The sequence below is a fragment of the Bidens hawaiensis genome, unplaced genomic scaffold (genome assembly GCF_021521415.1).
Source record: "Bidens hawaiensis isolate Kalapana, Puna unplaced genomic scaffold, B.hawaiensis_p1.1 tig00002617_1, whole genome shotgun sequence".
Lineage (NCBI taxonomy): Eukaryota > Viridiplantae > Streptophyta > Magnoliopsida > Asterales > Asteraceae > Bidens > Bidens hawaiensis.
In genome coordinates, this window is record NW_027491142.1 from 2814538 (window position 1) to 2839432 (window position 24895).

The 24895-nt window shown below is 39.1% G+C and overlaps 3 protein-coding genes across 3 annotated transcripts in view; 1 reads left to right on the forward strand and 2 right to left on the reverse strand.

Moving 5' to 3' along the window:
* Positions 1-24895, reverse strand: part of LOC143620583 (uncharacterized) — a 185491-nt gene continuing 160596 nt past the window's right edge. Inside the window, exon 6 of the mRNA XM_077092248.1 lies at positions 1-12. The gene's annotated coding sequence lies outside the window, so the exon portion shown is untranslated. The remainder of the gene's footprint in view (positions 13-24895) is intronic.
* Positions 1085-3333, forward strand: LOC143620579 (transmembrane emp24 domain-containing protein p24delta9-like). Its single transcript, XM_077092245.1, has 4 exons — positions 1085-1505; positions 1711-1920; positions 2018-2094; positions 3124-3333. The coding sequence occupies exons 1-4, from the start codon at positions 1302-1304 to the stop codon at positions 3266-3268; spliced, it is 636 nt and encodes a 211-aa protein (XP_076948360.1). The 5' UTR covers positions 1085-1301; the 3' UTR covers positions 3269-3333.
* LOC143620580 (serine/threonine-protein kinase VIK-like) lies at positions 3482-23734 on the reverse strand. Its single transcript, XM_077092246.1, has 11 exons — positions 23447-23734; positions 7640-7714; positions 7382-7498; positions 5075-5169; positions 4841-4961; positions 4671-4750; positions 4524-4583; positions 4291-4412; positions 4103-4188; positions 3892-4007; positions 3482-3803 (listed from the first exon to the last, which is right to left on the reverse strand). Exons 1-11 carry the CDS (start codon positions 23729-23731, stop codon positions 3677-3679), a joined length of 1284 nt encoding a protein of 427 aa, XP_076948361.1. The 5' UTR covers positions 23732-23734; the 3' UTR covers positions 3482-3676.

Consider the following 24895-nt stretch of genomic DNA (forward strand, 5'->3'; position numbering starts at 1 on the left):
CCACACGAGCATCTCACATAAGAGTCGTCTACACGGGAAGGCTTAGAAGGTGACCCCGAGGAGTAATGACTTGACTTGGATTGAGACATCTGTTGTTAATTGATGATTCTTGTGAGAACGATGTGAATCGATGAAGATGATGATCAACGCTGCGACTTGCGATGTTATAATACGTGGATAGAGAGTTGGTGAGATTATAATAATAATAATAAAAGGGTAATAAAGTAATTTCGTCAAACTTTAATGAGTCAACGTCTGTTTTACTAACGGTAGGAGAAAAAAAACCCGCCGGAGAAATATAAGGGCACGAAAAACACATTTTGGTTTTCAGGGTTCAATAATGCCCCCGCCGATATTATCCAAGAAGGAAAATTGTTATTTTCTCTATATAAAATTCTACTTTTTTGTGAGATAATCAGAAAATGAAATTAAGTTCAAAAGAAAACTATAAAATAAAGATAAGGTGGTGAAGTTATAAAATAAAAGGTAAATTTCAATCTCTAGAATATAAAATTTTGTTGTTCAAAAAGAAAGTATTTTAACAAAGATAAGGTTAAGATGAAACACAAAAGAATTGGTGAATTTGATACAAGGACATCTAAGAATTTGATTAGTTACTATATCTCTCTTCATTTAAGATTTATGCACTTCTACTTAATTTATTATGTAATAATATAGCAATCTTGTAAACCCAATAGTATGATAACATATATTAACTATTAACAAAGTATGTAGATATGATTTATTTAGTTACAAAACTGAAGGATAACACCGAAAATTTATAAAATAAATAATAGTAGATTTAGAGTACACAGAATATCTCGTCTTGATGAAAGTGTAGTTCGCCGGGAGACAAAGGAGTTAGCGGGTCCACAATTTTACTAAGCATGTCAATCCAAACACTACTGGCTTAATTAAACAGGCTAACACAATATGACAATTCAAACCCTAATTATTTTCATGTCATCTTCCGGATCATGTCGAAAAATGTCAACCCTAGTCCTTCTCTTGGAGTCGGGTCAAATCATCTTCAAATAGAATGCGTCTCGGTTATAAGTTTAAGCTTTTGAGAAGTAGACGATTTCAACAGTTTGAATATGGAGGGGGTTTGGTAGCACAATATCATTTTCAAAGACATAACACACATTAAGAATGAATGACCATTTTAAACCCAGAAAAGATGCATACACACACTAAGGATGATAAAGAAAAGCCATTTGACTCCAACTCCTCCATCTATATTCCATGATCCCCTAGAATCCACATTCTAATACATCTCCATCCCTCGGCCTTGCTCGAAAATGGAGGCCGGGCTCATTGTTTTCATTGTAATCCTACCATACTTGTCCGCCATTGCCAAATCGATACGCTTCAACGTTGAATCAGGTGTCACCAAATGCATAACCGAAGACCTCAGAATCAAATCTATGACAGTTGGCGAGTACTGGGTAGTTAATCCGAATGAAGGACAGCCTTTGCCTGAACATCACAAAATCTATGTTGGAGTAAATTCTTTTGAGACCTTTTTCTTAATGTAGCAACACATGATCTGCTTATAATTAGTTATTATGTATTAAACGCGCCTCAACATAGGATTAATATGGAACTTTATGAATAAGCTATGAGTGTATGTTGCACCTTACAAGCACCCACTCAATAACCAAGTTGAAGGCACTAAAATAGTTTGTATTCGCAAATGAATATATACAGGTTTTCCATGAAACCGAAAGACGGTTATATGAGGCGAGAGGTGTGGAATCAGGACAATTCGGGTTTGAAGTTGCTTTAGATGGGAAACATAATGCTTGCTTTGCCACCATACCCCACGAGCCTGCGGTTAACACCAGTGTAGATTTCAATTGGAGGTCTGCTGTGGCAGTTCAAGCTTGGACTAAGGTTGCCAAGAAAGGTTCTGTTGATGTAAGCATCCAACTTAAAAAATAAATAAATAAATAATTTCCATTTTCTTTTAAATTCTTGTAACACAATTCTTACATAGCTGTGTTATTGTTTACAGGCTATGGAATTAGAGTTGAAGAAAATGGAAGGCACAGTTAACTGGATTCAGGAGGAGATGACATATCTTCGACAAAGGTTAGCCAATACAAAACGAAAATGACAAACACAATACGCTTCGGTACTAGCCTCAACCCATACAACCAATCGGTTTTCGGTCAATCTGTCCGGTTTATTGTATTAGCTTTTCAGTTTTCGGTTTGGATCAGTTATTTTCAGTTAATAACCAAATTCAAATGTGGGCTAAAAATTTTATTTAGAAATACATGAAATGAATACATAAATAAATGAAATGATAGTATAAAACATGAAACGGAGGTATATATCTATAAATACACGAAAACATGAATGGTTCGGTTCTATTCGGTTAGCCGAGGGTACAAAAAATAACCAACAACTGTCTTTGTTAATTTGATTAATTTTGATTTGTTTACTTTGGTTTTGGTTAATTTCGGTTCGATTCAGTTTGACGGTTTTGTTATTGCTCACCCCTAAAACTATATTTTGAGACTTCAAATCAAACCCAAAAGATCTGCATGGCTATTTTTGTTTCGAGGGTAGGGGACGGTAAAGTCTACTTAACATATTTTCTATAAATAACAGTGAGATGTGATTATCTTTTATAAATAATAGTGGCACGTGTTATTCTAGAAGTCATATATTCTTTAATAATAGAATTAACGATTTAGTATAATGATTTAGGTTGTTTAAAATCATGTAATCCTAATACAACTTGTTTAGCCAGTTTATCTGAGTCAAAGTGGTTTGGTGGGTTGTCAGCTGGTTAGAGGGTTGTAATAAATAGGTTAAACAAGTCGTAATTAGGTTAACGGGACGGCCTGTTTAATTAAACGGGTCGACATGTCAGCCTGATTAATTAAATGGACTAAATATGTCAACGTAGTCCATTTACAAAACAGGTTACTGAGTATCCAATATATTTACGTCGTGTTTTGGAATGTGAAAATACAACTTTAGCCCATATAAAACTTATCTTTAAGCTATCAATTTAACATGTTTGACTATATAAATATACACCACAATCTACAATTTTCACCTATAGACAAATGATCTTTAGCGAAAACAATTTTATGCGAAACGTTGCAGGAACCAGCAGATGATAAAGCAAAACATGACAACCGACTCCATTATGGGTTGGTCAAGTTTGGCTTCCTTGTTTCTTTGTTTGTCGGTGGCGGGTTTGCAAATATGGCACTTGCAGTCGTTTTTTGAAAAGAAGAAGATCCTTTGATTTAAAGAAGCATCTTACTGAGTTATTAAACCCACCACCATTCGTACAATTACCAACATTGTTTGTCTCGCGTTTTAAACTTGGAACAATAGTTATGTTCAAAGTTCAAACCAGACGAAGAACTTACTTTTGCATCTTTGTATCTCATATCAATTTGCCAAAATAGACTTGATTTTATTCTATCATGAACAGACCCAATCTTTTTAACTAATGCATGCTGCCTATCTTAATCGAACATGTTTTCTAGAAAAAACGAAGTTGAGAATAAATAATTTACAACGATAGTGTCATCAAAGTGAAGTGAAAGCTCGTTTGAGTTGCACGCAAACGAATATTACGAAATTAGAAATATACTCACAACATGGTACCTTTGCAAAGAGAATTATATTTGTTCTTGATGATAATATATCAAGACGTAAAAATGTGCCAATGGTGATCGGTTGCCATCTTTTCCTTAATTTTCTCAAGCCTCTTTAAAATCTCCAAGAATGAAGGTCTCTTGTTCATATCTGCATCCCAACAATGCTCGGTCAACCTGCAAAATAATATAAATAAGGTTAATTCATAATTTCATATGATGCAATTAACGAAACTGAAATGAGGTTTAATTGAAATAAACGTACTCTCTGAGGTCAGAACTGTAACTTTTTGATTTGAAAACAGGCCGGAGCCCTTCGGCTGCACACTTTGCTGCTTCATACGGTTCATAATTTGATAGTGGTGGGTCCCCTTCAATCATCTGTAACATATAAACAAATGGTTATAACTTACAAATTTATTTTCTTTATGCCTATTACCATAAATATTTATAATAATATAACACAAACTAGTTACCTGGAACAAAATCATTGCAAAAGAATACACGTCGACTTTCTTATCATACTTATGGTGCTTGAAGACCTCAGGAGCCATATATCGGTCTTCAGTTTTACGTCATGAAATTAAAATATATATATATTATTAAAAGGGTATGACATGGCTAACTTTATAAACTATAGAAGTTTTTTAGGTTATATGCATACAGCTCCCAGTTTCACCAGTCATTTTGTAGACATCATGAGAATGCTGAACCCTAATAAGTTTGCTTAGTCCAAAGTCACCGACTTTAAGATGGTCAGCATTCGAGTTGACCAAAAGAACATTTCTGAAAATAAAATATATATATATATATATATATATATATATATATATATATATATATATTATATCAAAATGTATATGCAAGGAAGTGACAAAATGTGGAATACTTACAAACCTTGGTTTTAAGTCTCTATGGATTATGACATTCGGCTCGGTGTGCATATATGCCATGCCTCTGACAAATATGAAGTTAAGAAACTCAATATACTTAAATACATATTTCAAAACTAATATCAGAATAAAAATGAAAAAGACATATTACCTGGCAATGTCTAAAGCAAAGTTTATTGCTGTTGTTGGATTAAGAGCGCCCTTCTCCTTCAGGTACCGATGAAGATCACCCTGCATGAAAAGATCATATGTAATGAAATATTTAGAATAAACACTTTCTTGTTTATGTTATAACTAAAGGTTGTGCAGTCTTATAATTACCCCTCGTAAAAACTCGGTAATCAGCATTAACGGTTTCTTTTCAGTAACAGCTCCTAGAAACTGGACTATATTAGGGTGGCGAAGCTTGACTAGTAAATTGACCTCATGCCTAAAGTCCTGACTGATAAGGGAGAGTCACCAAATCCCAAGTTTAATAACATAATAATAACATACTAATTGAGCTATATATTTTGAAACTAAATTAGGTAATTATATAATAATAATGTTACTCACATCACGAATCTGTCATCTGAGAGGCTTGGAAGTATGCGTTTCACAGCTACAGGTGTTCCACGCCAATATGCTCTTACAATCTCACCAAAGGAACCCTAAACAGAAACTAATTATCAACTTATTTAACTTGATACCAACTTTACAGATAAAAACATAGTGCAATAAATTAATGATGGTTAATTTTATATGGTTGTTCTAGAATCAATCAATCAATCAATCATACCCAGTAAAATCCCACCGACAGCAAAGCTATAAGTAGGGTCTGGGGAGGGTGGGATGTAGGCACACCGTACCTCTATCCAAAGGAATAAAGAGGTGGCTTCCAGAGAGACCCTCGGCTCTAAGTACATGTGTATGAAGCAAAATAAAGGAAATCAAAGTTTAACAGCTATATAAAAACTACTACTAATTATAATAATATTAATAATAATATTAATAATAAGATCACAGTTTAACAGCTATATAAAAGCTAATAATAATTATAATAATAATAATAATATATGTAAGGGAAATACCATTATGGTATGTGACCTAAATAAGTTAAGTCTAAGCCCTAAGGTATTCAATTCTCTCTAAAAATCCTTAACTTTAATTCTACTTCTCCACGAATTCCTATCCTCAACCATGTCCTCGGAGAGGTTTAGGTCTATCAAATCATGCCTAATCCTCTCATCCCAAGTCAATTTCGGTCGTCCTCTACCCCTCCTCCCCTCTATAGTAATGTTGTCTACGGATCTAACAGGATTCGTCGTCAGTCTTCTCTTTACATGTCCAAACCATCTCAATCTCCACTCTTTTATCTTGTCTACTATGTTCGCCACCCCTAATCTCTCGCGAAACACAACGTTTCTTATTCGGTCTAGCCTTGTGTGCCCACACATCCAACGTAGCATTCTCATTTCTGCTACCTCCATCTTCCGCACTTGTGCCTTCTTGATGGCCCAACAATCTGTTCCATATAGCATTGCAGGTCTAACTGCCACCCTATAGAATTTTCCCTTTAGTTTAGTCGGGAAACTCTTGTCGCACAATATACCTGTGGCTGCTTTCCATCTACACCATCCTACCTGAACTCGGTGGGTCACATCACTGTCTAATTCCCCATCGCTCTGTACAAAAGATCCTAAATACTTGAACTTCGTTACCTGCGGGACCACCTGCCCTTCAATTGTGATCTGTGCGTCTTCATTGTCGTTTATCCCACCAAAATCACAGTGGAGGTACTCCGTCTTAGATCGGCTAATCTTTAAACCTTTTGTCTCTAAGGTTGTTCGCCACTCCTCAAGCCTCATGTTTAGATCTTGTTTTTTCTCAGCAAGTAACACAATATCGTCTGCGAACATCATGCACCACGGGAGAGTCCCCTGAATCGACTTTGACAGCTCATCCAAGACTACTGCAAAGAGAAACGGGCTCAACACTGACCCCTGGTGAAGACCTGCCTCTACAGGAAAGAAATCAGTATCCCCCACTGGCGCACGGACACTTGTTTCACTCCTGGTATACATATCCATAATTATCTCTACGTATTTCCTGGGCACTCTTCTACCCTCCAAGCACTCCTAGAGCACCTGTCGTGGCACACTGTCGTAGGCCTTTTCTAGGTCAATAAACACCATATGTAGATCACGCTTCTTCTCCCTATACTTTTCCATTAATCTTCTTATAAGGTGTATTGCCTCTGTGGCGGAACGCCCCGGCATGAAGCCAAATTGGTTGACCGTAACCTGAGTTTCTCGTCTAAGTCTAACCTCAATCACTCTTTCCCATAGCTTCATAGTATGACTTAGTAGTTTGATTCCTCGGTAGTTACCACAACATTGGGCGTCTCCTTTGTTCTTATAGATAGGAACTACAACGCTGCTCCTCCACTGGTCTGGCATCTTACCTGATTTGAGAATACTATTGAACAGAGTAGTTAACCACATGACTCCTTCCTCCCCCAGACACTTCCACACCTCGATGGGTATGTTGTCTGGGCCAACCGCCTTAGACCTTCCCATCCTCCTCAGTGCATCCTTCACCTCTTCTCGTGTGATCCGTCGGCAGTAGCAGTTATTCGATTGTTGTCGTTGAAAGTTTGTGTTGTCATGTTCTTCTTGGTAAGCTCTCCCATTGTTAAAAAGATTGTGGAAGTAGGTTTGCCATCTTAGCTTGATGTCCTGCTCCTTGACCAGTACATGCCCATCTGTATCCTTTATGAACTTCACCGGTACATGCCCATCAGTATATGACCAGTACATGCCCATCAGTATATGGTTGTTCTAGAACAACATATAAATAATGGTTCAGCAAACAAAACCAGACCTTGCCTACAATGTGTGAATTTGTGAAGTCCAGCTCAATAGGGTCAATTTCCCAGTCACACTTATTTGAAAGAAGAGGTAACACAGGCTTTGGTTCAGAATGGCTTCCATCTTGACCCTGCACCAAACAGGTTACATATTTTAAAGCCAATAAAAGCATGTGAATAAAATGTGATACAGTATATGCTTCAAACAGTTACACCACAAATCAAATCTTAGAGGATGTATATAAACACAAGAGACTGAATATTAAACTTACAAATGACACGCCATCGTACATCTTCAATAAGTCGACCATCGCATGTTTTTTTGCTCCTTCTGCGTCAGCTAGGGGCTGTAATGAGCATTAATGAAGTATTAACTTGACGAAAGAGTATTAAGGTAAGTTAACAGAATTAGAAGATAACTGTAATTTCACAAAGATGTAATAAATAAGCATCAATTTGTAAGCTGCATCTTTCTTTCTCAAGCATCCGGTCAAACAATAGTCCAGCAATCAATCAGCAAACAACTAAGCACCGATAGAATTTCAGCAGCAATAGAAACCACAAATACCACGTTAATTTATGAGAAACAACTCTCGGATTACATTAACCCAAAGAGGATGTGCTTGAGCATAAGTTCAACTAAAGCATGTCATGGTTGTCATATCAACATAATTTCAACATAACTTTGGTTATAGATACATGGGATTTAACACACTCAAGGTGCGCAGTAGAGGTGGAATGGCGATTATGAGGTAAGAAATTAATATTAACTGTTGGCAGAGGATCTCAACTAACAATTTCTAATCCCAATCTTGAAGTTGTATTAATTTATTGGTAAGTGCAGGGTTCTGAAGATAAGCTAATATCATTGTTGGACCTGATAGATTGATTAAATATGAACTGTGTATATTACAATAGCCACTCTACTTATAGAGATGGAGAGGGGGCTCTTAGTAAATAACTAATTAGAGAAATGGGCCTAGACTATATACAATTAACATTCCTCAAGTTGGAGCATAGATGTTAATCATGCCCAACTTGCTAGATATAAAGTCTATTTGTTCCTTTCGGAGTGGTTTCATGAAGATATCTGCCAGTTGGAATTCGGTTTTTGAGGTGAATTGGCTGAATAGATGGTGGATCTGTTTTAGTGCCTACAATTCGATTTCTTTCTGATTAGATGACAGTCAACCTCAATATGCTTGGTCCTTTCATAAAACACTTGATTCTTAGCTATATGTATAGCTGATTGATTGTCACAATATAATCGCATCAAGTCCTTAGAAATAACCCCGAGTTCTCTAAGAATTCGACGAACTCGTATCATCTCTGATGTTACATCTGCCTTGGCTCTGTATTCTGACTCAGCACTTGATCTAGATACCGTGTGTTGCTTCTTACTTTTCCAAGACACAAGGTTTCCTCCAGCAAATACGCAATATCCGGTGGTGGATCGTCATGAAATAGGACAACCTGCCCAATCTGCATATGAGAATCCAGATATACATCCATCTCCTTCTTCTGTGAAAGTGCCCACACGACAATGATCAGAGTACAAGATCCCCAAAACCTGGTGTGGTCTTGAGATATCTTAAGACACGAAGAGCAGAATCCCAGTGACCAGTTATGGTATGGCCATAAACTGACTCAGGACACTGATGGGAAAGGAAATATCAGGTCGTGTAACTGTCAAATAGTTAACTTTTCCAACTAATCTTCTACAACATTCAGGATCTTTCATTGGACTCCCGTCCTTTGGAAGAAGCTTTCTAGTAGCAAGCATTGGAGTATCAACAAGCTTGCAACCCAGTAAGCCACACTCAGTTAACATATCGAAGACATACTTCCTTTGAGAGAGAAGTATCCCTTGTGAGGAACGAGATACCTCTATGCCAAGAAAGTAGCGAAGTCAACCTAAGTCGATAATCTGAAACTGGGACCAAAGAAACTGTTTAAGATTGGTAATCCTAATCTCATCATCTCCTGTAATTATGATGTCATCCACATAAACAACCACAATGATTCTTCGGCTCTGACGATGTCTGAAAAATACAGAGTGATCATATGCACCACGGACCATCCCAAACTCTTCCATAGCACTAGAGAATCGTCCAAACCAGGACCTAGGAGACTGCTTAAGACCATATAACGAACGACGCAATCTACATACTTTCGAGGCCTCCTCCTCGATAATGAACCCGGGTGGCTGCTCCATATACACCTCCTCCTTAAGAACTGTTATGTTGTGGTCTCCGATCCATCATGGGTCGGGTCCGGTTTAGACGAATAGACAGAATTAGGAGATTAAGCTGTTTGAGTTTTGGCCAAGCCCAAAAGCTCTAATCAGGCCCAGTTTAGTTAAAGGGTTAAACCCAAATTGTCTAGTCTATATATTCTCTCCTGTACTTGTAAGTTTGTATCACTCAATAATAAGAAAACCCTAGTTATCGACAGTGGAAGTAGGTCATACACCGTGACCGAACCACTTAAATCCTTGTGTCTCTTTCGTTTATTCTTTCGGTTTTACTATTGTATTCGTGTTTGTGTGTGACTCCGAACCTAACAATTGGCATCAGAGCCTGGTTCTCGATTATACACACTGTTCCGCCGCCGCTGCTACAGTACCGCTGCCGCCGCTACAGTACCGCCGCCGCCGCTACAGTACCGCGCCGCCGCTACAGTACCGCGCCGCCGCTACAGTTCCGCCGCCGCTGATTAGGGTTCCGCAGCTGCTGGTTCGTTTTTTCTGATCAGTTTCCAGTCCTTTTATTCCTTGGGTAGTTTGGTTGTTTGCTGTAATCAAAACTCAGTTTGGATAATGGCTGAGGACGGAAAGATCAAGATTGAGAAGTTTGATGGTCAGGATTTTGGATGGTGGAAAATGCAAATTGAGGATTTGCTATGTCAGAAAGACTTAATGGAAGCACTAGAAGAGAGGAAACCGGAAAGTATGAAAGATGATGAGTGGAAGGTACTTGACAGAAAAGCCATAGCTGTTATTAGACTCTCACTAGCTAAGAATGTGGCATTCAATATTGTAAATGAAACTACCACGTATGGTCTTATGAAAGCCTTGTCAAATATGTATGAAAAGCCTTCTGCATCAAACAAGGTATTTCTGATTAGACAACTAGTTAACACCAGAATGAAGGAAGGGGCATCTGTTACCTCTCATGTTAATGACTTTAACACTATTATTTCTCGTTTGTCTTCTATTGATATCAAGTTTGATGATGAAGTTCAAGCGTTACTCTTGTTATCCTCGTTACCCGAAAGTTGGTCAGGGACTGTTACTGCAGTTAGTAGTTCTTCTGGGAATACTAAGCTTACTTTTGAAGGAGTCCGGGATTTGATTTTAGGGGAGGACATAAGAAGAAGGAATTCTGGTGAGACATCTAGTTCTATATTGAGCACCGAAGGGAGAGGTAGGAGAAGAGAGAAAGGTAATGGCAGGGGTAGGTCAAAGTCTAGAAGAAGAAGTCAGTCAAAGCCCAGAAAAGACATTGAGTGTTGGAATTGCAAAGAAATGGGGCATTTCAGAAACCAATGCCCTAACCCCTCAATTTCAAAAGAAAAGAAAGAATCTAAGAAGGAAGTTAATCTGGCCACCGGTTCAGATGATTCAGAAGGTTCAGAAGAGACTCTTATCTGCTGTGTTGAAGAATCAACAGATTCATGGATTATGGATTCTGGTGCATCTTTTCATGCCACTTATAGCACGAAGAAGATGAAGAATCTCCGAACAGGTAATTTTGGTAAAGTTCGTTTGGCTAATAATCATGTTGTTGATATCACGGGGATGGGGGATATTGAACTAAAAACTTCATTGGGCACCTCATGGACTCTAAAGGATGTTCGGGTCGTTCCTAGCCTTAGAAGAAAGCTAATTTCTGTTGGGCAGTTAGATGACAAGGATATGATGTTATGTTTGGTGGGGGTCAATGGAAAGTTGTGAAAGGGAATCTTGTGATCGCCAGAGATAAAAAGAAGGGCACTTTATACATGGTTGAAATTCCAGCTGATGGGGTAAATGCAGTGACCAGTGGACCGAGTCAGTCTAGTTTGTGGCACCAACGACTCGGCCACATGAGTGAAAAAGGGATGAAAGTGCTCGTTGCTAGAGGACAAATTCCAGAACTGAAGAAGGTTGAATCTGAATTTTGTGAACCATGTGTTTTCGGTAAAAAGAAGAAAGTATCTTTTGTGAAGACCGGAAAACAACCGAAAGCTCAAAAATTGGAGCTTATTCACTCTGATGTCTATGGACCAACTTCAGTCTCTTCTTTGGGAGGATCGCACTATTATGTCACCTTCATTGATGATTCGACACGCAAGGTATGGGTTTACTTTCTTAAAAATAAATCTGATGTTTTTGATACTTTTAAGAAATGGAAAACTGCTGTTGAATTGGAAACTGATTTGAAGGTGAAATGCTTGAAGTCGGATAACGGTGGTGAATACGTTAGCAAAGAATTCCGTGATTATTGTGAAGAGTACGGTATTCAGATGATCTTTACAGTCCCTGGCACTCCTCAACAAAATGGAGTGGCAGAACGAATGAACAGGACGTTAAATGAAAGGGCAAGAAGTATGAAACTTAATGCCGGGCTTCCAAAGACGTTCTGGGCAGATGCAGTTAACACTGCAGCTTATTTAATTAACCGGGGATTGTCAGTACCGCTGGGTTTCAAGACACCAGAAGAAGAGTGGAAAGGTAAAGCTGCAGATTATAAGCATTTGAAAGTCTTTGGGTGTAGCACTTATGATCTAGTGAAAAATGACAAGCTTGATGCTAAAGCTAAAAAATATGTTTTCATTGGATATGGGTCAAACGAAATGGGCTACAGGCTTTGGGATTTAGAAAGCAGAAAAGTAGTCAGAAGCAAGCATGCAACTTTTAATGAGGCTGAGTTATACAAAGATAGAAACACTTCAAAATCAAGGGTTCAGAAAGAGCAGGTTGAATATGAAATTGATGCTCAGAAAAAGACAGTTGAGTCAGCTACCGAACCCGAGACAGAAACTGAAGAAACCACAGTTCCTGAATTTGAAGATGATATTGGTGGAAATGAAGAGTCAGAGGGAGTCTCTGACAGTGGGAGTTCAGAGTCTGAGAATGAACAGTCTCCACAAGAACTTGACCCGCCTCAGCACTGGGTTAGGAGGTCCACCAGAGTTTCTAAACAGCCGGTACGTTACAAACCTTCAGTTAATTATCTCCTTTTAACTGAAAATGGTGAGCCAGAGAGTTATTATGAAGCACTTAAGTTGAAAGATTCGCTCCGATGGGAGCATGCTATGAAGGAGGAGATGAACTCTTTGAGTAAAAACCAGACATGGGTTTTAACCAAGTTTCCACCAGATAAAAGAGTTCTACAGAATAAATGGGTCTATAGAGTCAAGGAAGAACTGTTGGGTTATGAAGGCCTTTGGGCCGGTTTTATTAGAAGGCCCGGTTTTGGCTCCTAATTATGTTTAACCCTAATCTTGTTTATTATATATATCCCATCATGTAATTGTAATCTTGGTTCTGAGCTAATAAGAAAACCTAGTTGCAGCCCGTGGACGTAGGTCCCCTCGCGGGGACCGAACCACGTTAAATTCTTGTGTCGTTTATATTTTCGTTTATGTGTGTTTATCGTTGTGCATGTGTGTGCTGTTTCGCTTCCGCGCGCCGCTTTGGTCCTAACAAGTGGTATCAGAGCTTTGGCTCGTTGTTTACACACGGTTTTGCACGGGTATCGATCGAAAAAAAAAAGGTAGAAGAGGCTGGTTTGAGAAGGGCTGCTACAGTGCCGCCGCTACAGTGCCGCGGTGAACAGTATCCGGCATGAACAGTGTTTCCGGCCGTGAACAGTGATTCCGGCGGTGAACAGTATTGTCAGAGATCTTCGTTTTTCTGGTTAACAGGGCTGTTCGGGGCTGTTTTTCAGGGCTGTTTGGGACGGTTTTCCGGGTGATTTTGCAATTAGAATTCCTGTTTTGGACTTCTTGGAGTTGCAGGTTTCACTCGGGCGTTGCAGGTGAAGCACCGGGTCGGGTGTTTCGGGTTTTAGGGTTTTTCTTTGGAGGTTGCTCGGCTTCAGGGAACCGGGTTTTGTGAAGACCATTTAGGTTCGGGTTCAGATTTGTTTGCAAGAGATTAGTCTGAGGTTAGTGGCAAGTCATGTTAACTATTGCTCGTTTGGATGATCTTTCGGTTAGGGTTTGAGTTAACTGATCGTGTGTACGGTCATAGAACCCTTGGTACCGCTTGATTTCATGAAAGTTCTACTGTTGTTATAACTGTTTGCCTGTTAGCTGGTTCGAAACTGTGATTATTACTTCTTGTTCGTTTGGAATTGTGAAGTTATATCTTGTTTGGTGGTGATCAGTGGTACACCATTTGAGAGGTTCATAATCTCGTGTTGGGTAAAGTTATTTGCCGGGATAGTACGAGTGGGGTTCATCTCATGGAGTGTTGGTGTGGCATGGGTTGGGATAACAGGAACAGTGGGAGCTGGGCATAGTCGACTTGGTAGGTTGCGTAAAGGTGAGACATTTTAAGAGTCGATGTCGAAAGGTTTGGAATTCTGCTTTTGAGAATGTATCTGGGGTTGATGCATTGAGACTCAGTGAAGGCGGTGAAGACTCTTGGGTTCAAGATTCTAGTTTGCTTTATTTCTTGTTACTCACTTCAATGAAGCATTTGTTGAATCTTTTAGTTAAAGACTTTTGGAAGATACGGTCTCTGTATCGTCGGAAGAAGTGAACCAACTTCCGAGTTATAAGGTCTTGGCTCGCTGAATCGGGTAGAGCTAAGGGGTTTCAGTTTGCAGACATGAAGCCTGGAGCCACAGTGATGTTAGCTTGAGCGTATTCGGAGGTCTGAACATGTTCGGGGTTTTGGTAACAGTGGGAGCACGCGGTGTGTTCTAGGTTTGTTTCCAAAGGGACGTTGAGTTCGGAAGACTGGGAAATCCGAATGTGAAAATCTCTCCTGGTATAGTCTGCTGATTTTTGGAGAGTGATTATCCTCTGGAAGTCTTTGGAGCCGGTAGTGTGAGTAAGTGAGGGCCGGTTAAGATTGAGGATGAGCCATTGGCGGGTTTTGTCATGGCTGGGTCTGTGATGACCGGATTGGAGCTCTCGGGAGCTTCAATGGGCCTTTCAGGTAACTGATGGGAAGGGGCGCTGCAACTGGTGTGGATTGGTAGAAATCTTAGTTTGTTCCTAGAGAACTGGAGGCTTGGAGAACTTCTTTTGTTGAAGTTTTAGCTTGTTCTTGGAACTGGAGGCTTGGTTGATTTCTATTACTGAAGATTACTAGAGTTACTGGATGAATGAGATTGTTATATTTACTTGGATGGCAGGCTGGAATTTATCGCAAGGCCTTCAAGTGGGAGATTGTTGGGTTATGAAGGCCTTTGGGCCGGTTTTATTAGAAGGCCCGGTTTTGGCTCCTAATTATGTTTAACCCTAATCTTGTTTATTATATATATCCCATCATGTAATTGTAATCTTGGTTCTGAGCTAATAAGAAAACCTAGTTGCAGCCCGTGGACGTAGGTCCCCTCGCGGGGACCGAACCACGTTAAATTCTTGTGTCGTTTATATTTTCGTTTATGTGTGTTTATCGTTGTGCATGTGTGTGCTGTTTCGCTTCCGCGCGCCGCTTTGTTCCTAACAAGAACATGATGGGTCTAAACGATACAAAGCTCGTTTAGTGGTCAAGGGTTTCCAGCAAAAGAAGGGAATTGATTATAATGAAATATTCTCTCCAGTTGTGAAGATGACCACCATCAGATTGATCTTAAGTATTGTTGCTGCAGAAAATTTACATCTAGAGCAATTAGATGTTAAGACAGCATTTTTACATGGTGATCTTGACGAGAAGATCTATATGGCACAACCTGAGGGATTTCAGGTTGCCGGGAAAGAAAAATGGGTCTGCAAATTGAAGAAAAGCTTGTACGGTCTGAAGCAGGCACCTAGGCAATGGTACCTAAAGTTTGATGATTTTATGGTGAGAACTGGGTACAAGAAATGCGAGGCCGACCATTGCTGCTACTTAAAGAAGTTTAAAGGCTCATATATCATTCTACTTCTTTATGTAGATGATATGTTAATTGCAGGATCTGATATGAAGGAGATTCGCAAGTTGAAGAAACAGTTGTCTGATGAATTTGAGATGAAAGATCTTGGTCCAGCCAAACAGATTTTGGGGATGAGTATATCCAGAAAGAAAGATGGTTCCATAACACTATCCCAAGAGAAATACATAGGGAAAGTGTTAGAAAGATTCAGGATGAATGATGAGAAGACTAAACCGAGAAACACACATCTGGGAAGTCATTTCAAACTTACCAAAGACCAGTCTCCCAGAACAGAGGAAGAAAGAACAGAGATGGCTAAAGTTCCGTATGCATCTGCTGTTGGCAGTCTCATGTACGCCATGGTTTGTACACGGCCAGACATTGCTCATGCTGTCGGGGTAGTTAGTCGTTTTATGTCGGATCCGGGAAAGGAACATTGGGAAGCGGTGAAATGGTTACTCAGATACTTAAAGGGTACTTCCAGTTTGGGGTTATGTTTTAAGGGGAAGGATACAATTCTCAGGGGTTTTTCAGATGCTGATCTGGGTGGATGTAAGAAGACGTTTAAAAGCACTACTGGTTATGTTTTCACAGTTGGGGGAACAGCAGTATGTTGGATGTCCAGACTTCAGAAAAGTGTTGCTTTATCAACCACTGAGGCAGAATATATGGCAGCAGCCGAAGCAAGTAAAGAATTAGTATGGTTGAGAACTTTTCTTGAAGAGTTGGGAAAGAAACAGGCAGAGTTCTTCTTATATTGTGACAATGAGAGTGCAGTGAAACTTGCGAAGAATCCAGTCTATCATTCGAAGACTAAGCACATCGGGAGGAGATATCACTTTGTCAGAGATTTGATCAGTGATGGTGTTTTCAGTTTGAAAAATATCTCAGGTGCTAAGAATCCAGCAGATATGTTCACCAAGCCGGTGATACTGGATAAGCTAAAGCTGTGCAGAGCTTCAGCAGGCCTTCAGGAATAATGTTGAGAAGGCGAAGGGTAACTAGGAGGTGCAAAACCAGATGGGTTTTATTTTACATGTACAAGGCAATGCAGGTGAAGACATTTTACGTCTCTAAATGGGAGCAGGTTGAAATGTTTGACGCATCCAAGTGGTGGTTTAGAGAAGATGTCTCGAAGCCCAAGTGGGAGATTGTTATGTTGTGGTCTCCGATCCATCATGGGTCGGGTCCGGTTTAGACGAATAGACAGAATTAGGAGATTAAGCTGTTTGAGTTTTGGCCAAGCCCAAAAGCTCTAATCAGGCCCAGTTTAGTTAAAGGGTTAAACCCTAATTGTCTAGTCTATATATTCTCTCCTGTACTTGTAAGTTTGTATCACTCAATAATAAGAAAACCCTAGTTATCGACAGTGGACGTAGGTCATACACCGTGACCGAACCACTTAAATCCTTGTGTCTCTTTCGTTTATTCTTTCGGTTTTACTATTGTATTCGTGTTTGTGTGTGACTCTGAACCTAACAAGAACACCATTCAAAAATGCGTTCTTGACATCAAGTTGATGGAGCGACCAATGATTAATGGCAGCTAGGGCAATACAGATGCGTACAAACGGCATTTTAGCTACCGGGGAGAAAGTTTTATCATAGTCAATACCATATGCCTGAGAATAACCCTTAGCAACCAAGCTGGCTTTTAGGCGATGCAAAGAACCATCTGGATTTAGTTTGACCGTAAAGACCCAACGAAACCCAACAATACGCTTGCCTTGAGGAAGTGTTTGAAGATCCTACGTATGACAGCTCTGAGAGCCCCTATCTCGTCTTTCATAGCCTGTCGCCATCCTGGGTGAGCTAGAGCGGTCGCCACATTCCTGGGGATATGTAATAATCAAGGGTAGTAGTATAGGCTCGAGACTCGGGTGAGAGGTGAGAGTACCCAACATAATCTTGAATAGGGTAACGGGTGTGGTGTCGAAGTTCTTTACGAACAGCAATTGGTATATCGGGAAGCAAGGCACCAGGAGGAGGGTCATAAACAGGTGTATTGGGTGTATCAGGGGTGTTATCCGACAATGGTGTAGTGTCGGGGTAAAGGTGTATCGAGTAGGGATGCAGGTGGCTCTGTGTTAGGAAGAGGAGCTGAGAACACACAGAGATATGGCCCGGTTGTGAATCAAGTGTCTCTGTCGTTTGTTCCTTACCTTGTCGAGTATATGTGTACAGTATTGGTGGGGGTTTCGTCGGTGGACCAGAAGCAGCAAGGACCAAAGTTATGGCGTCAAAGACCAGAGAGGTAGAGGGAACAACTGACAAAGGAATGGTGGGTATTAGATGCAACTCTAGTGGATCAGAGAATGGGTCAGAAACAAGGGTGGAAGATTCAGGAAAATAAGGACACGACCCATGAAATGTGACATCAGCACTGGTAAAATACCGACGAAGAGAACTATAACATCGGTAGACTTTCTGAACACGTAACCAACAAAGATGCAGCGAATTGCACGAGGTTCAAGTTTAAAGATTCCTGGGCGATGATCATGAACATATGCTACACATCCAAAAATTTTGGGTGGCAAAGGAAACGGAGTTGGAAAGAGGACATAAAACGGAGTTTACCATGAATAACAAGTGAGGACATACGATTAATCACATAAGTAGCAGTAAGAACAGCGTCTCCCTAAAAACGATGAGGAACACGAGAATGATACATCATCGTGCGAGTGATATCTAATAAATGGTGATTCTTGCGTTCAGAAACACCATTTTGTTGAGGTGTATACACGCAGGAAAACTCGTGAACAATCCCATGTTTTTTTAGAGAAAAGTCATTAGAGAAATATTCTTTTGCATTATCGATAAGCAAGATTTTAATTGATGTGTTGAATTGATTTTGGACGTACGAATGAAATTCGCGAAAAATTGAAAATATTTCAGCACGAGATTTCAATAAATAAACCCAAGTAGCACGAGAACAGTCATCAATAAACGTGATAAAATACTCAAAACCCAAAGTTGATTTGGTAGGGCAAGGACCCCATACATCAGAATGCAAAAGTTCAAACGTAGTATTGACTTTATTAGACACTCTAGGGGGATAGGGACGTCAGGTGTGTTTACCCAACTGACATGACTCAATGAAAATCAAAAGTGGAAAATCCGATCTGATTTGCCTCGGAACCGCAGCAGAGGGATGGTCTAACCGACAACGAACATCCCTAATGTCGGAATCACATATGTTGGTTGTAGGTTGTGATGGTAAGTCTAAACGGTCGAGGCCTCCTGATTTAGAGTCGGTGCCAGTCAGTCGGTTCGTCCCCAGTTCCTGAAGATACAGTGAGTTAGAAAATATGTTACATAGCAGTTATTTTATTTTGTAATTTGACTGATTGAACATAAGCTATCAAGAAATTTTGGGACTAACAGAATAGAGGAAAGGTTTAGGTTTGTCGAATTACAAATGGATCCAATGCCATGAACTGGGCATGAAGACCCATCAACAAGACGAACCGGTGGATGGAAAACGTTATGCAGGCTAGAAAGGATATCTTGATTCCCATTCATGTGATGAGTAGCTCCAAAATCAATAACCCAAGGTGAAATAAGACTAGAAAACGAACCTGATTTGGCCGAGTTGGCGCACGGAGTGGAAGCGGCTGACTGGGAGGTTAGGAGCTGCTGGAGTCAACTGTAGTCTTAATCGCTTAACGTGTAGGTTGAAGTGCCATCGGTAGGTTGATCGAGAAGTTCACCGGTAATAGCCATTCGAGCTTTAGGACGAGGAGGTGGTTGAGATCTAGGAGCAGAAGCAGGAGCACGATTTGGGCAGTTGCATTTTGTGTGTCAAGGTTCCTTGCAGTAATGACATAAGATATCACTGCCTCGTCCTCCATTGGTTCGTCCAATGCCTTTTTCTCTGGGGCACATAAGAGCCACTATCAGTACCCTTGTTAGTAGATGTATGCATGGCAGATGTGTCAGTGGCGATTGCATCCGACACGTACATTTCCCGTAACAAAAAAAAAAAGTGGATGCAATAGATGATGTAACGGTAAGATTACTTAACAACAAAGGTCGAGCACTAGAGTACTTGGGTGATATACTAGCAATAAGCATCATCACATCCATATCACATCCATCTTGTTGTTGTGCTCCTCCTTAACCTTTAAATCAATGGTTGGTGGAAACATGACCCGTAGTTGATCTTGAAGTTTTGAGAACCGGGTAAAATAATCAGTGAATGTAGAATCACCTTGCTCGGCTCAGCTATAGAACTGGACCACAGAATATGCATGAGATTAGAGATTCCTTTGCTGAGAAGGAAGATGATAGATGATCCCATATCTCTTTCACATAGAAAAGTTTTGAGCAATAGTAAGTATATGTGGTTCCATAGCATTCCACAGAGGCATTTGAATTCCATTGTCATCGATATGCCATTCTCAAGAAATCAGGTCAGTGGGTTGTTTAGTAAGATGATCTTCTTTGTCCACACTTGCAAGACCTTTTTGAACAAAAAGGCTCTAAGAACTCCAATTACTAGAGTCAAGTTTCAGAAGAATACGCAAAACCGATGCATAATTGATTATTCCAGAAGCTATCTGGTTCCGAGAGCAGATTCGATCTTCTTTCGTCACCCATCAAAAGGTGAGCAGTCTTGGGATTAATTGGGGGCAGGAGAGGATGATGGTTAGAGAGACCAGGGACTACATTGATGTTTAAAGAAGACAAATGTTGGTTTTATAGAAACAGACAATTAAAGAACAATGAAACTTCAACTTCTAACACATCAATGGCCGATAAGATGAAATGGATGGTGATAGCTAATAAAACAAGTAGAGACAAATCAGTGCCAGAGAGACAGTTTCTGGCGTTGGCAGGTGGTGGCAGGCGGCGGCAGATGGTGGCCAGAGATGTCAGACGGTGACAGCGGAAGATTTCCGCCAGTGGTGAAGAAATACGGCGACTAGTGGTGGTGGCATGCTTTCTCACGCGCCGGCGCGTGAGAGAGTGGTGACGCGTGGGTGGTGGTACAGCGGTGATTTTTTCAGGGTTAATGATTCGAAGGGTGACGAGTCCAGTGGTGTTGGAGATGAGATGAACAGGTGACTCAAAAAAAGAATCACTCGTTAACCAGAAGGCCAATGGAACATGACTCAGGCTTAGGCTTTGTTTGAACGGAACTGAACCCAGATTCTTGTTGAATCAGGACTGATATGAGAGCCATTGAGGCTTTGATACCATGAAAGAACTAATATATTGATTAAATATGAACTGTGTATATTACAATAGAAGAGCCACTCTACTTATAGATATGGAGAGGAGGCTCTTAGTAAATAACTAATTATAGAAATGGGCCTTGTTACGGACTGAAACCATTGCAAGGTATGGGACTTGTCCCACATCGGTTGTATGGGCAACTGATGTGGGGTTTATAAGCCAAATGGGTTCCTTCACCTATCAGACTAGTCTTTTGGGTTGAGTTCTTTTGTTTGGCTTGTAACATTGGTATCAGAGTCAACCTCGAAGTGGTGGCCCGCGGAGTGGTGGACTGGAGTGAGCCAGCCGTGGCCAACGAGGACTTGGAGTGGTGGCCCGCGGAGTGGTGGCCTGGAATGAGCCAGCCATGACCAACGAGGACGTTGGCCCTTAAGGAGGGTGCATTGTTACGGACTGAAATCATTGCAAGGTATGGGACTTGTCCCACATCGGTTGTATGGGCAACTGATGTGGGGTTTATAAGCCAAATGGGTTCTCTCGCCTATCAGACTAGTCTTTTGGGTTGTGTTCTTCTATTTGGCTTGTAACAGGCCTAGACTATATACAATTAACCGGAACAAATCAACAACCAAACAAACGAAAACAAACCAAAGTCACAGTAAGTTTATACTTTATTTCACATTATAGTTAATATATCAACAATAATGGATTGGTTAATAAAATTTGCTCCATACCTGTAATAATGCTTAATTAAACTTGATCCACAAATTGAAAAATTTTCGATTTTCCAGTTAAAATGATTGTTGTTGAGATACTATAGTTTTAACCAGATAATACACAAGTATCAATGAAAAGATATTTTTGTTGGTTAAATTTTACCTGTTGAACTGTTTTGGTCTGATTTGTTGTACAAAGTGACCCGTTTTGGCCTTAAGTTATTAGATTTGTTGCCCAATTTTTACTTTAATTCTTCCTAGAGATCATATTTTGTTTCCAAACAAAATTAATTATATTTTGTTAATTGTGTGATCAAATGCTCTACTTTATGCTACCTGTTTTGCTGACTCTTCAAGGTAAAAGTTGGTCCCAGTATTCATTTCCTTTTTTGCTATGTTGTATTAATATTATGTCTTTATCCTTAATATACCGTACATATTTGATGGTGAACGGGTTTAACGAGCATGCCATGTATGCGTTAACGCATATAAAAGTAATTCAAAAGGCGTGCCCATTATAAGTTTGGCTTATTAGATATTTACATTTTTCTTTTGATCATTTCTACATTTTCGTTTTGACTTGAATTTATTTATTTTAGTGTTCTTGAAGATGATTATGGTCCTATGGATTGTCAACTTGATGTTGCAATTGATAATCTAAACGAGTGGTATCCTAAAACCGTTTTGATTTGAATTTATTTATTTTTGTGTTCTTGAAGGTAATTATGGTCTTATGGATTGTCAAGTTGATGTTGCAATTGATAATCTAAACGAGTGATATCCTAAAACCGTTTTGATTTGAACTTATTTATTTTTGTGTTCTTAAAGGTAATTATGGTCCTATGGATTGTCAACTTGATGTTGCAATTGATAATCTAAACGAATGGTATCCTAAAACCGTTTTGATTTGAATTTATTTATTTTTGTGTTCTTGAAGGTAATTATGGTCTTATGTATTGTCAACTTGATGTTGCAATTGATAATCTAAACGAGTGGTATCCTAAAACCGTTTTGATTTGAATTTATTTATATTTGTGTTCTTGAAGGTAATTATGGTCCTATGAATTGTCAACTTGATGTTGCAATTGATAAACTAAACGAGTGGTATCCTAAAACCATTTAGGTACAATATCAAATTCATTAGATGCTATTCTAACAAAATATTACCAATTAAAAACTTATAAAATTTGTATATCTTATGATCTCATTATGTATCTTATTATCTATATTATAAATTTTGTAAATTGAAAAGTTTGTTAATTTTTTTTAAATCAACCCATGTGTCACACGGATTCTAACGTATTGTATAATTAATTAATAATCAACTAGTTATTATTTAACAAAACGACTTAAACCCAAATTCATTATTTTGTGCCAAATTTCTTTTTTTCGCCCAAAAATTTTCAAGCACAAATGGCAAAACCAAAAAACTGAAAGCAAACGGTTTTCAAAAACTTAAAAACCAAAGTTTAAGTTTTTGGTTTGGTTTTAGCCCAAAACCAACCCAAACTGAACAGTGCACACCCCTACCTACCTATAAGAGCTACAGTTCAGTTCTGATAAACCATCAATTAAGCCATTACTTGGCATTCTCATCTCAAAAAATATGTAAGTTTATACAGCTATGTATCTTAAATAAAGCATGTTACAGTTGTCATTTCGAAGAAGCGACAACACAAATTCCTAAATTCAATGCGTATAAGCGCTACAGTTTTGAGAAACCACCAATTAAGCCCTAATTTAGCCTTCACATCTCAATAAATATGTAAGCTTAAACAGCTAGAGGAGAGATCATGAGAGAAGTGAATTGTTTGTGAGAGAACTAGAGAAGTCCACGTTACATATATATACTGGATATATAGTGCATATCACCACTAAGCATAGCATATACGTAATGTGGAGTTCTCTCATGATCGTTTCCTAGTCTAGTTGTGTATCTTAATGTGACGGTAGATAAACAGAGCATCATCAATTTCATCTAAATATCACTATGATAAACAATTAGGTCAACCTAACCCTAACAACATACTGTTATATGTTTCCAATAGTTCACTAATTCACTTCAAATAAACTAACTAATAATAATATATATGTATTAATTCGTTGGTTACCGTGTTCTTCCATCGATCCTGAGCGTTGACATCAGCGCCATAGTCAATCAAGCACTTGGCAACATCGATCCAGCCGTGAAGCGAGGCGACATGAAGCGGCGTACGGTTGTCGTAGTCCCTGGCGTTGACGAGAGAGCGATCTTCCTCCAAGAGCTTCTTGACGGCTGCGGCGTCGTTCTGGTGAGTGTGCCATTGGATCAGCGACGTCCGGCTCACTTTCGCCTTGTCTTTACGCTTAGCCGGTGCGTCTGCCGAGTGGCCGGAGCTTCCTTCACTCGCGCTCATTCAATTCAACTGTTTCAAAGAGAAAGAGGGTTGAATTTTGTTGTCTTTAGGTCGTCGGTGGTGAATGTGAATAATAATAATAATAATAATAATAATAATAATAATAATATCTTCTTTCTTTTCTTTTCTTTTCTTTTCTTTTCTTTTCTGGTGGAGAGTGGAGAGTGGAGAGTGAAGAGAGCATGTGTTTGTGTGTGTTTACTCTTCAACCGTCACGTTAGATTCCTTAACCCACCGGACAAGTAACGCTTTTACATTTTAATCATTATACATGTCTATATCTATATCTACATCTACGTCTATAATGCTATATATAATACATGAAACATGAGCAAATCAAAACACCTATGTTTTAAGTAATTTACAACTTATAAAACATAATGTATATCTTCTATATCATGTAAGATAGGGATAAACTTGTCCATTAGAAAATATGTATGGAAATAGTTACAGCATTATCCCCTCAACTTTACTTAACTTGTATAAATTTAAAATTATGTTACAACTTTGAACCTTCATTTTTACCCATGTATTCCTTTGATCTTAATTGTAACCAACCTCCCACCAACGATTTTCCAACGGCCGTAACTTTTTCATCGTTAATATATTTTTTTATAATTGCATCATAAAAATGAGCATTTTATTGTCTTTAATTTGGGTATGGTATTACTATAGTTTTTTTCAAATAAAAAAATAAACATGTTACGTATGGACATTTACAATTCGTTTTAACGGTTTCTAAGTTAAACTGTGAGACAAATCGTTGGTTTGATTTTTTTGTTATTGAAAACCAAAACTGAATCGTTGAAAATTTAACTTAATCGTTACTAATGGTTTGGTTTCACGCATTGAGCCTCAATAATAAGTTTACACTCCGGTCCGGTTTTATATAACATATTTTTGGTATAAATCGTAAACCAAAATGTTTGCTATGGTTTGAACATTCAGAAACCAGCTAATCAAAAGTGGTAATTGGTTTAAACGTGTTCAAGGTTTCAAACGAACCTTGAACATCCGTAATTGTTACATGATTACTAAGATTTTTGTTTCCCAAAACATCGCGCGGGAACTCGTCTAGTATATCTATAATATATATAAATGAAAGATCAAAAATCCTATGTGTCGCGATGTGGTGGCTCCCCCCTTTTATAGAAGCCACCAGAT

Bases quoted from the DNA above. Each gene is read 5' to 3' on its own strand.
- LOC143620579 (XM_077092245.1), top strand. From the start codon at position 1,302: ATGGAGGCCGGGCTCATTGTTTTCATTGTAATCCTACCATACTTGTCC. The intron at 1,921-2,017 runs GTAAGCATCCAA...TATTGTTTACAG, and splicing joins CCAAGAAAGGTTCTGTTGAT to GCTATGGAATTAGAGTTGAA. The intron at 2,095-3,123 runs GTTAGCCAATAC...GAAACGTTGCAG, and splicing joins ATGACATATCTTCGACAAAG to GAACCAGCAGATGATAAAGC.
- LOC143620580 (XM_077092246.1), bottom strand. From the start codon at position 23,731: ATGAGCGCGAGTGAAGGAAGCTCCGGCCACTCGGCAGACGCACCGGCT. The intron at 7,499-7,639 runs GTAAGTTTAATA...TGTTTGGTGCAG, and splicing joins TGTACGATGGCGTGTCATTT to GGTCAAGATGGAAGCCATTC. The intron at 4,962-5,074 runs GTGAGTAACATT...CTCCCTTATCAG, and splicing joins TCAGATGACAGATTCGTGAT to TCAGGACTTTAGGCATGAGG.